Raw genomic sequence first — 12,175 nt, forward strand, 5'->3', positions numbered from 1 at the left:
TTACCTCTTGCTTTGACCTTTGAGATGAGCCAGGCAGCGGTTCAGCATTGCAAAGGTCTGTGCTGGGGCAGGCGCTGACTTCAGGCAGACCTTCCTCCCACGGCCCCAGCCCGACCGTCCCCCTTCGGTCTGTCTCACACAGTAAACTGTGCTTGAAAGCAATCACTCGATGGGGGGATGCTGAACCGTTGCCACTCTTGGCAAGTAATTGGCCTACGTGTCCTGACACACTGTGGTGTGTGTCCCCTCGGGGCATGACTGATGGAGGAGCGTAGAAGGGTTATCAGCAAGAGCTTGGCTAGTTTCAGACGTGATCTTGTCACACGTATCCCCCCCCTCCGCACACACTTGTTAGCCCTTGGAAAGTGAAAGGTATTTTGCTTACTTCCTTATTTTTGGTTTCCACAGTGACTTTGCCACCAGAGCTTTCTTTGATTTCCACTTCAATATAAGCTTCTTTCTCATCTGGGATCCAAGCTCGCTTCTTTCCTGGAGGAGAAAAAAGAGGGAAGGGAAGGGAAGGGAAGACACAAAACAGGTTGAAATGTAGGAAACCATTCAAAACTGTCAACTGAAAGCCACATAAATGCAGTCTGATAACGTGGAAGGACGGTGATTATTCCTTCTTATGCTCTTGGTCATAGGAGCTGGGATTTCTTTGCCTTTTTTGTGTTTGGTGGCTGTTTAATTTGCCAGGGTCAACTTTTAGTCTGACGGAACTCTGTTGTTTCATGTGTGCTTGTACTCGGACCGTCATGAAAAAAGGACGGCGAGAGAAAGCAAACCTCCCCTTGTTTGCCAAGCCAAGAGGAGAAAGCTGGGCCCTGGAGCCTCGAGCATGGTGAGCTGCAGAACAGCGGGGTGGCTGGGACAGAGTAGGCGCCTCCAAACTAAAACAGAGCTGGAGAAGGCTTTGCTGCCAGTCCCTCAGCCCATCTCCCTCAGCCCTCCTGCCCCTCAGGGTCGGGGGAGACCAACAGCCGCCGCTGCCCACACCTCAGCAGAAAAAGGGACAGTCAAAAACCTGCTTTTCCTACTTCTGAGAGCTTCCTGTCCTTCAGGGTGATGGGGGCAGTTCTGCAGCACTGCAATACCATGGGTACCAGCACTGGGAAAGGGACGGGGACGCACTCCAAAGACAGCCGTGGCCAAGGGCTCCCCGGTACTGTGCTGAGAGCTGCCGTGGGGTCTTACCATCGAACGGGATTGTCTGAAGCTTCAACTGCTCTGTGTAGCTTTTCCGGAGGTATTCAGCAGCCTCCCCAAACTCGCTCATGTCCAGCATAGACATCTTGCCCAGCTGGAGGAAGAGTTGGCAACAGCGAAGGAAGAATGAAAGACACCTGAATGCTGAAAGGAGGGAAGGGACAAGGAGTCAGTGCACAGGGAAAGCACCCGCCACGGGGCTGCTAACCAAGAGCAACACAGTCATCAAATGCGCTTTTAATTTTAGAGAGTGAGAGAAGACAGCGACAACAATACTAGCTAATAACTATAATAACAAGACAATTACTGAACACTTTCCCTTCTGCTGCTATCAGCCCCACATTGCACGTGCCAGCTGGGCGAGCCAGCATCACTTTTGTGTCAAAATCCGCATTCGCATTTTAGGCATCATCAGAGATTGCCAACAACACCCCTTTTCTTGATAAATTCAGCTAAAAACCCAGCTCTACAGACCTGTTGGAGCCCTGGTGCCCTGCAGAAAACCTCTGCAAAGACCCGGTCTATGCTGTAGAGTGAAACTGCAGGAAGATAAAAGCAAGACTGGAGGTTTTACCCCTGGGAAGACCCCTTCTAGAAGACCACTGTGACAGCTGATTGTAAAAGCACTTTTATGAGAGTGCTTTCTAAAAATCTGTCTAACGCGGTATCACACAGCAGAGCTACAAAACGCCACAGCTATCACGAACATAGCCACTGCTGATAGCCAGCAACTTGGCAAAGCGTGCAGACCTTAGCAAAAATGCTCTTGATCCAGGTCTGTCCCACCCTCCCCTATACCGCTAGAGTCAGCCCCTTCCTCCAGGAACATCCACCCTGCAGAGGTGAAGAGGGTTAGTAGCAGAGGACAAGCGTGCACACAGACATGCTCTTTATTACCAACCTTGGTGATAGGACTGAGTGGCTGTGTGCGTGCAGCAAAGCCCCTTTTTATTGTGTCTGTCAAGGTCAGAGTGGGAAAAGATATGTCAGAAATTCCCATGTGTCATGTCCACACAGCTCCATTGGTGCTGCTGTCCCACTGCCTGGAGAGACACAAAAGGCAAACTTCGCTTTTATCTCTCTGCAAATGCAGCCTGGTTATTTTTATTCCTGTATTGTCAGGCGAGTACAAAGGCAGAGTGAGAGGCTCCAGCTCCGGGAGGCAGATCAGCACTCCAAGCCTGCCCATGCTGCCTGCTCCAGCAGAGAGCAGAGGAACAAGAACTTCACCGTTTCCTCCTGCACCTAAGCAATTGGTCCTCCTGCTTCTTCCTTGCATCCCGCCGGGAGAGCTGCTGCCTAGCGGGATGTGTGCAGCCACTGGTTTTCCAAGCTGGAGCATCCCAACCTCTTGCTCAGCTCTGGTTCAGCCTCTCCCCAGCCAGACTGACCAGAAGCCGGGGACTAGGGAAGGACCTCGGGGCTTGGCCTCTCCTACCTCCCTGTCTTCTTCTCAAAGGGCTCAGCTTGTTTCCCGAGGCACACCGGCTGCTGCCCATTTAAGACCAAACCTCATGAGCACCAGAATTTTCTTTTCTGGTTATAGGCAAGTGAATCTCGATGGTTTTGTCAGAGGGGTGGGATGCGCCCCGCAGCCATAGCAGCGCATGGGCTTAAGCCACCTGCTCTGTCTTGCTGACATGGATGGGCTCTGCCGGGACCCCAAGGTCCTGCTCCCAGAGCTCGCCCGCCTTGGCTTGAGAGTTTGGTTCATGGCTAGACCAGATTAAAGCTCTCTCTACAGAGAGGCTTCTGGGTTTCCTCTACATTATTTCACCTGGGCAGCACCCAGAGACACTATGTACAACACAGAGATGGCAGCCCAGAGCACCCCTCTGTCCTGACAGCACTACCATGGGCTGTCCCAGATGGGAATGGGACCCGGAGGGGGGCAGCCAGACCTACACCCATGCCACAGGGATTTCTGTGCCAGGCTCAAGGAAAAGCCATTTTAGTTGCTGGCATATGAATTGCAGTGAGGTTTCTGCCCTCTGGGCTGGCTACGTTGCTGCCTCCCCGAAGGACCCTCATGCCTGTCCATCAAGTGCTCCACTCCTTTCTTTGCGTTTGCTCTGGTGCATTTAAAAAGCATAGCAGGGCTAGATGGTTTTTTGCACCCCATCTCCCCCCTGCCCACGCCAGGCCAGGACATGCCGCTGTCAAGAGCAGGACCAGCACACACCTTCCCAGGGCAAAGGGCCCCCCGGAACAGCCCGGCGATTGCTGCCGGCGTGTGCACGCCCAGCCAGGGTGGGCTGCCACCGCTCAGCCCCCGGGGAACACGGCCACTCCTCTCTGCAGCGCTGCTCTGCTCCTTCCCGGACACAAAGACACTCCGTGTCCCCTGTGGGAGCAGGGGCACTCGTGGGCTGCTTGGATTCAATGCAGACTTGTGTGAAACGAGCTGCAGCTGCCTCCAGAGCTGGAAATCAGCCTAACCAGAGCTGGGTGACTTGGGACCCCCACATGCACGTGCTGAGAGGAGGAGCATCTGGCCCCCCTAGATGGTCTGGACGGCTGCTTCCCCCATCCTTGGCTGGGGAATGCCTCGGTGCCAAACCGCCTCTTGGCTCCCCAGCCGTGTGGTCATCTGCTGGGGACATAGAAATCAGAAATAACCCCACCGAGGTGTTACTGGAGAACCAGGGCCCATGGATGCAGGGTTTTGCTGTTCCCCATTCAGTACCCTCATGCCCCAAAGTAACTTGGGGTCGTTGTAGCCTCCTGAGAGTAGGGGAAACTGAGGCACGGGGTGATTAAAGATGAGCTGTACAGGGCTGTGCCCAGGCTGCATGTGGCATGGCCTCTGTCACAGCCAGAATTGCAGCACCAAGAGCTTCTTAGGGCATGTGGCTTCAGGCTGGGCACACAGCCCAGGCTGCAGAGAGATTTTTGCAGCCCCAGGACCTGCCCTGAACCTAAGCCAGGCACTGAAGGGGGTTTCTGCTGAAGCCCCAGCAGTGTTCAGTCTTTCCATCCAGCACGCAGGCACGCTTTGCTGTTACACCCTGCAAGTCTGGGTTCCCAGTGCCATCTCCTCCACACACCTCCGACAGGCGGGTCCTCTGCCCTCCCACCCTGCTTTGGAGTGAAGTCTGGGAGACTGATGGGATGGAGGTGGACTCCAGACCTGTCCCCTGTGGCTGGAGCCCCAGCACAGAAGATGGCTGGGCTCAGTGATGTTGCTTTCATTGGCCGCACAGTGTAACGTAGGGGCTTTGCATGGTTCCAGTCTTCCCAGTGAATTAAAATGCTCCCATGAAGGGGAGTCTGTGCATGAACAAGGTGACTTTGAGCACATCAGGCTAAAACAGGGTGCAAGCTCCCATGTCTATGTCCCATGTGGGCTTTCTCACCAGGCTGGTGTTCAGAAGCTCAGGTCCTCATGGGGATTTGGCAGTAGTTGGTGTAGAGCTGGGCTCTGTGGGTGTGTCTATTGCAACTCCCCTGGGGAGACCATCATGGTGACACCAGTCCTGAGATCCCTTGACCACAGCATCACAGAGGTGCTCAACCTTGCCAAGATGGCAGAGTTTCAGTGTCCTGAAGAGCCACAGGCACTGGTGGACCACAGGTCCCTCAGAGGTTACCATGGTGGTCTGCTGCCTGTCTGTCCTGGGCTCGGAGTCAGGTTTCCACCCACACCCTGGAGGGATCCAAGGCCTTTGGTGGGTCCAGTGCCAAGTACCTTTGCCACGAGTGCCCCGGCAGTGGGATGAGCTCTCTGCCCAGACCTACCAGCTGGCCCAGCCTCACACATTCTTCTCAGGGCATGTACTCGCCCCGCGCTCTGCTCACCCCCTCCCCTGCCTTATCTTTAAAGCGATTTTATTTTCGGAGATTCCTTCTGTAGTTCCTTCTGTTCGCCCTAGTTTCTCTTCTTCTTTGAAGAGGTTCCAGCAGGGTCCATCAAAGGCCGAGCAGATCTGTAGAAAGGGAAATGTGGAATGGTTGCTCCAGCAGCTGCTGAAGTGCACTTCCGCTGGGTTCAGGCCTTTTCGGCGCTGGTGTTTGTGATGTGGTTTTCAGGGCGGTAGGAAGCTCTTCCTCGCTGCTGGCAAGGCCTGAGCTGGGCCCTGCTCAGGCAGGTGTGATGGGGCATCCTCAGTGGGGCAGGGATCTCAGAGGGCTCCTATAGACCTCCCACGAGACCCCACGGGCACAGCGAGGAACCCACGGCTTTAGCCTGAGCGGAGGGGAGCTTTTTATTGCCTGAAGTGAACAGCCTGCCTGAATGTCCCACCAGCCCTGCACAACCATCCTCAGTAGTGGGAGCACCTCTCCTGGTCACTGAGTCACCCCCGTTCTTCCCCCTGTCACTCTGTGCTTGCCCCGTTGGTGTCCCATGATATGATGGAAAAGGATGGGGCTCCTCAGCCATGCCCCTGAGGGCTGGACAAGCCTCTCCCCATGAGACAGGACACCACCAGCTGCCCCTCCAACGAGCATTTTGTGGTCAGATCAGCTCCTACCCAGCCCCAGAGAGCCAGGAGGGTGCCAGGAGCTCAGCTGTCCTCTCCAGAGAAATCCCCTGGCTGCTCCCTGACCCCTGGGAGGAATGTTTCCCATTAGCAGGCTCTGATAAGTGGCAGGAAGGAGAATTACTCTACATGCTGGGCAGTTCACTAGAGGTTTCCACACTTAACATATCACCGTTATCAGCTCCCTGAAATGCACTGGAGGTGAGTGCGAAGGTGGCTGATTAGATAAAGACAATCTGCAGAGGAGCTATTTCAGGCATATTTCCATCAAGCAAGAATGTCTGCTTACAGCGAGACAGGCAGAGGTGACAGGCCAGCACTGCCAGTCCGACAGCGTCCCTCTGGCTCAGCCTGGCCATGCAAGGCTCCCTCCAAAGCAAACCCCTAGATTCTACAGCCCTGTCCTACCATGACAAGAGGGACAGCAGCCACCACCACAGCACAGCTTTCCATGCACCCCTCAACATCAGCAGGAGGTGGGTGCAGCAGCGATGCTACTGCAGGGACCCCAAAGGGGAGATGCTCCCGTGGGGCTTGGGATGGGGTTATCCCCTCATCTCACAGCACCCTGGGCACTTCCCAGCACGAGTGGCCTGCTGCGTGGACATCTCAGCCCAGGGACAGTGCTGGTCACCCTGTCCTGAGCTGGCTGTCCTCTGGCCAGGGGTGAAGTGCTGCCTCTATAACCCTTCATGCATGAAGCTGCTGCTGCCATGACCTCCTTGGTGCAGCCGTACACACCTTGCCATGGCACGAGGCTTGGGCAGCATAGGCACACTGGCGGCTGAGCCTCGGGGTATTGTGCTTACTCTGCATGCAGAAAGTCTCCAAAATTAATATGAAGATTGAGAAAGTACCTGGAAGAGATATGATGTGAGAAATTAGTGTCCAGACTTAGCAAGCAAGTCTCCAAGCAGGCATGGAGGCAGTGAGACCACCTGGAGGCTGGGGAAATTGGAGAGGTTTTGTTTGTTTGCTTTGAATTTACCAGCTTTGTGGTTCGAGGGGTTTTCTTCTGGGGATTGCCACTGTAAAGCATCTGTTTAGGAATGAAGGTTGTACTAAACACTACAAAAATTACAGGAATGTGTGAGCCTTCAGTGAAGATGCTTGAGGTCTTGCCAATGCACTTCAAAACAATGAGAGAACACAGAATCTTGCCCTGTTCATTTGAATACTTAATAGCACCTTAACTGCAGCTGGCCTGCCAGGACAGACCCTGGCACACAGCAGCCATTGGAAATCACAGCCAAGATCTGCCTTGGAAGCTGCAAGAGAGGCGCTGAGATGGAGCAGAACCACAGCTGGGACATGGTTCTGCCGGTCCGTGTGCAGGGTCTGCCCCTGCAGTGCCCTAGCTGTTTGTGGTTTTGCATCAGTTTTCATCTGCTTTGAGATCTGGGAGCACGAGGGTGGGTGGCACATACACCCGGCCCACACAACCAGCCGCTTGCAGAGCATCAGTCCTCAGGATGATCCCATCACAGCTTCCTGCTCTCTCCACTCCTCACACACGGTCTCTTTCTCCACGGGAAACTAGACTAGGGTGGTGTTGAGGAGATAAGCTGATGGAAGCGGCCATTAGCCACAAGACAGTTGTTTCCTTGACCTGATGAAGGCCATGGCTTTGCTTTCCCAGCCTGTTGAGCCAGCCTTCTGCTCATGGGGGCTCAGCCACTGCTCAGCTTCTCCTCCCCACTCCACTGCCCTTGGTCATCAAGCCTTACACTAGGTTGAGCTCAGCTTATCCTCTCATGACAAGGGACAGCTGTTCAAGTGGCAAAAAACATGGGAGTTCCTCATGGGACCTGAACCTTCCTCAAGACTGGCTGCCACCTAGGATGCAGCAATATTCCTGCATGTCCTCACATCGCGACAGGAGACTTTCCCGCATCACTGTGGCCCATCAGCCATCAGCAATGTCTGATTTCCAGCCTCTAGTCTGGATATGCCCTGGTGGGACACCGCCTCGGGGACAGCGGCTTTCCCCTACAAGATGTCCCCTGTCCCTAAGCAAGGCTCTGCCCCACGACATTTGGGCATCCCAGCGCAGCAGCTGAGCTGGACACACACACGTAGCCCATGCTACTGCCTGTTCGCTGGTGGGAGAAATAAACCTCCCTAAAAGCTACTCTGGGAAGCAAGTCCTGGTGTTGGTGGGACTCTGGCCCCAGGGGACCAGTTGCTGGGTCGGTGCACAACTGGCATGGTGGCTGCGCCTGCAGGGACCTGCTCCCCCCCAGCAGAAGGGGTTCAGCATCCACGTCTGGTCCCCATCCTGGTGCTGCAGAAGCTTGGGCACAGCTCAGGGAAGTAAAGGTGCAGCCAAAGGCAGGTTCAGCAAGGCAGTTTTGTCTTCCACCAGCCAGTCCTGCTGCCTCTCTCGCAGCCTGGCTCAGTGCTATTTATACCTCACTCCGTGGCCACTTCACGGCGCAGAAAGGCCTGGTGGAAAAGCTAAGGAAGTGAAATTACTTTGGGGAAGAAATGACACTACCCATTTATAAATAACCTGGGTTTCATTGATCTTTTAGATGCTCTTTTGGCAGAGACTCCAATGTCATCACTCCAGCAATGCAGACAATACTTGGGTATTGTTTTATTCTCAGTTACAGGGAAAAGGACAGCACCAGCTGCCTTTCTATCTTTAGCCCATGAGAGCACCCTTCAATTGTTCTGCACTTCAAACAATAGGCACACGTGTGGGGGGTTTAAGATTGCTGGCCTTACCAGAGCATTTCACATCGAAATGCGGCCTTAGAGACAATAGATTTCTTTCATGCCCTGGCTGAAGCTGGTATTTATATGACAGAGAAGCCAGGGTGCAAGAGCTCCGTCTTGTTTTTCTTGTGCATGATGGGGTAGTGAGAGGTTCGGCTCCCCAGGGACCCCTCTGAACTCTCCTCCACAAAAATAGCCCTATTGTTCTCTCTTTATTTGGCTGGTGACGAACATCACATCATCCCCTCCGCTCCCAGGATCAAGTTAATGGCTTTGGTACTACTCTATCGCAAAAACCAGTTCCTGCATTAATGCATAAATATCCTGAGATACAACAGCATTGGCCAAAACCTCAGACTCGGCTATGTTGGTCTTAGAGCAAGGGAGAATTGGGGGATTTATTTTTTTGTCCCCATTACAGGGTACTGGGGAAGTGAGCACGCCCGCGTGCAGTTGATGAGCGATTCTCTGAAGGCATAGATGGGCAGCCAGGCTCCCAGCTCTGCAACCGGCCCGTCAGCTGCAGTGTATCAAATGCCCGTGCATAACTCGGCAGCATCGTGGGCAAACAACCTGCTCGCTTTCTGGTGGCTCTGCCAGCGCGCTCGGTGCCGGGCTGCCTGTGCCCGGCATGGCTGGGGAACCTGGGCTGTGCCGTGGGCATCCCGGGCCCAGGATGTGGCTGAGTGGGCGACGTACCTGCTGCAAAGCTCCTGTTCATGCATCATATTCTGATGAGTTAGAAAAGCAGGGTCTTGCCAGAACTATTTCTCGCCCCCCCCACCCCCCCCCGTCGTGGCTGATGTTGTATTGAGTTTCAATTGTCTGAGCCCTGGGCAGCCTTTGAAAGGGGATGCGACATCCCAAAGCCACACATCCCATCCCTGAAGACCGTTTAACAGCCAGAGGAGAGGTTTACAAGTTTAAAGTGCTTTTCTTTAAACTTTGCGGGACTCTATTTTTAGCAAAATAAGATAATGTCCCAGTTGCTGTTGTTCATCTTTTGTTGCATGCAACATGCCAAATACTTACCATGTCTGCCATATTTTTTTATCATTTAACCTTCTCTGAGCTGCTTCGCAGCTCTCTTATGCTGCAGCAGAGGTTATGGGCTATCTGCATGTACAAATCCTTCCCGGGCTACTGGAATACTTTGAAAAGATCTCATTCTCCAGACTCAATTTGGAAAAGAGAAAGAAAAGGTAAGCCAGAGCTCTCTATAAAAAGTTTTCCCAGTCACAGCAGGGTGCATTCGTTGTGGGAGTTCCAGAGGACAGGGCAGCACCTTTTTCCAACTTACTTGCAATGAAACTGGACCATTTTTGCAATTATTTGCTTAGAAATTCAAGCTTTTTATGTGCTTTCTCAGACTCTCAGAGCAAATGGAGAGAAGAGAGGACTCAGGACCCTGCCAGGACTGAGGATTGAGAGGGGAAACGCTTCTGTTTGAGTAAACTCTGTCCTTCTGCATTGTCATTAAAACTCTTGGACTTTGTTCTTCACTTCCACCCCTTGACCAACATGTGGGTGAACAGACCCCTGTGGTGGGGTCTAAGCGGGCCTCCAGTGCAGGACAGTTTTCCAGCAAGACCAGACTGGACCTACCTGTCCACTTCCAAATTCACAGCCTGGATCTGTATTAATTAAGGTGTGAATCCACAGTTACCGATCAAAGGGATGGCAGAGAGGGAGGAATAGGACTCCCGAGACCAGAAAAGAGACAAGCTGGGTGCATTAGAGAGCTATAATCGCAGAGCTTTAGTTCAGAGAGCTAAGAGGCTTGCGGTGACCTGGACAACTCCTAACACTGGTGTAATAGGATAAAGAGCTGGTTGTCTCATGGCTTGGCCTGGCAAACGGGGATGATCCGTCTATGGAGGGTGACCGAGTGTAACAACAGGCACTGCCCAGTGCTTGCTGGAGAAATCCCTCCACCACAGGCAGGCACGTCCCAGGGTGCGAGGCTGCCTTCACACCCTCCTCTTCACACATCCCACGGCGGGGTCCCCCTGCCTGGGGCTTTCCCTTGCTGCCCCAGGGTGTAGGCATGGCTGAGGGCATGAGCAGCACACGTGTAAGCACAGCATGCGTGTGTGAGCCTGGCACCCTCCTCAGCTGCCATGCTCTAGGGTAATATATATGTATGTATATATATATGCAGTCTTAATCCACCCACAGCCTCTCTGCAGGTTAAATGGGTCCGGGACTCTCCTGCACAGACAGGCTCTTGGGTGAAGTGCTTCCTGCAGGGCTTGGTGCCTGGTGCAGTTCCAGACTTGGTGCTGCTTTTGCTGCTGGATAACAGTAGCACTTAAGGCAGATGGGAAGCCAAGGAAAGGATAAAGTCACTTGCAAAAAGTCATCAGGTCAGCAGCCAAGCGAGGAAGGAACCTGCTCTTCCAGGCAGTCCAGTGATGTATCTTACAGCCCTGGGATAGGTCACCAAGGAGAGGGGGAGGTCTCCATCCTGGGAGGTTTTCAAAGCTTGGCTAAGTAAAGACACAGCCACCCTGCTCTCATGCTAGGGACCACTGTGAGCGGGAGGTTGGGTTAGAGACCAGCCCCTTCCCTCTCTCATTCCCTGATGTGAGGAAATGGCCGAGCTAATCCCCACTGGTAGAGCGGACAGAAGAAACCAGTGTCCATGGGCAGCACGCTGGAGTCAATGAAATAATTGTTTCCTGGTTTTGTGATTGCAGGATCCGAGCATCAGACGTGGATTTACTCATTCTGCTCCCAAAGGTGCCTTAGTGAAAAATTAAGCCCAAATAAAGATGCAGATTTGAGGCTGGCGTTCAGCCGTTGTTCTGCTGGCTACACACAAGCGTCACGCAACCCTCTCTTCACCAGCAGTCGATGATTTCAAACACTCATAACGCAGGTCACAAACCAAGTCCAGCTGCACTGCTTTTGTTGGAGCCTCACAGTTATATCGTAGATGTGCTGTGAAAGTGCGTAAGTAATTACATTACTCCAGTGGGTACACAAATGATTGCCTTGTGTGGAATTGTTGCATTTTGCAAATCGCAAACGCAATTGCAATCAAAAAAATGATTGCCGAGAGATGAAAATAAATCTCTTTTCTAACTACACTGTCGTGTTGATGGTACCTTACTGGCAAACTTAGGGTTGTTTCATTTTATTACATTTATTTGAAGTGCAGAGCAAGGTAGGACTGACAGTTCATTTGTGTATTTAAACAAAAAAGGAGGAAGGACCTGGTTTGGTTTAGATTTATTTACACATAAACAAATGTTATCTGTTCCTAATACAGACATGTTCCTGCAGAAATATCCCTCCTGATTTGTCACACTGCCATTTTGAGCCCTATTGCTGGGAAATAAAGTATATGAAACTGTTCTGAAATCTGAGATTAACAGAGGTACTCAACTGAAGAGGCACAGAACAGCCCCCAGCCTCGGATCTGCCCAAAACGAGAGCAGAGAGCAACCCTATCTCCTGATGAACTGAGACAAAGTGAGTGTAAGTACACATCTAAAGTGGGAGAAAAATATCAGCTTGCATTATGCCCCAGGGTGTCCCAGAGACTGCTGAGGACTTGTGAGTGTCTCCCTACCGCTGCTTGGCACATGGTCGAGGATGTCCCCCCGGGCACACCCGGGCACGTTCAGCAGCCTCTCTGGGAACAATGGGGGCACACCTGCGACGGGGGCTGCCAACGGGCTGGGCTGCATCGAGGTACCCCCGGCGACCCCCTTTTCCAGGTCCTGTTTGGGCAGTGCAGCAAAAGGATGCAGGCAATGAAG

At 52.9% G+C, this 12,175-nt stretch overlaps 1 protein-coding gene across 1 annotated transcript in view; it reads right to left on the reverse strand.

Annotated features, from left to right (window-relative positions):
- The window catches only part of MYH7B (myosin heavy chain 7B), a 28,279-nt gene extending 26,933 nt beyond the window's left edge, over positions 1 to 1,346 (reverse strand). The window contains exons 1-2 of the mRNA XM_075108792.1: positions 1,195 to 1,346; positions 386 to 489 (exon numbers count right to left, since the gene is read on the reverse strand). Coding sequence (XP_074964893.1) covers positions 386 to 489; positions 1,195 to 1,291 — 201 coding nt within the window. The 5' untranslated portion in view covers positions 1,292 to 1,346. The remainder of the gene's footprint in view (positions 1 to 385; positions 490 to 1,194) is intronic.
- Positions 1,347 to 12,175: the final 10,829 nt, after the last annotated feature.

The sequence above is a fragment of the Phalacrocorax aristotelis genome, chromosome 13 (assembly GCF_949628215.1).
Source record: "Phalacrocorax aristotelis chromosome 13, bGulAri2.1, whole genome shotgun sequence".
Classification (NCBI taxonomy): domain Eukaryota; kingdom Metazoa; phylum Chordata; class Aves; order Suliformes; family Phalacrocoracidae; genus Phalacrocorax; species Phalacrocorax aristotelis.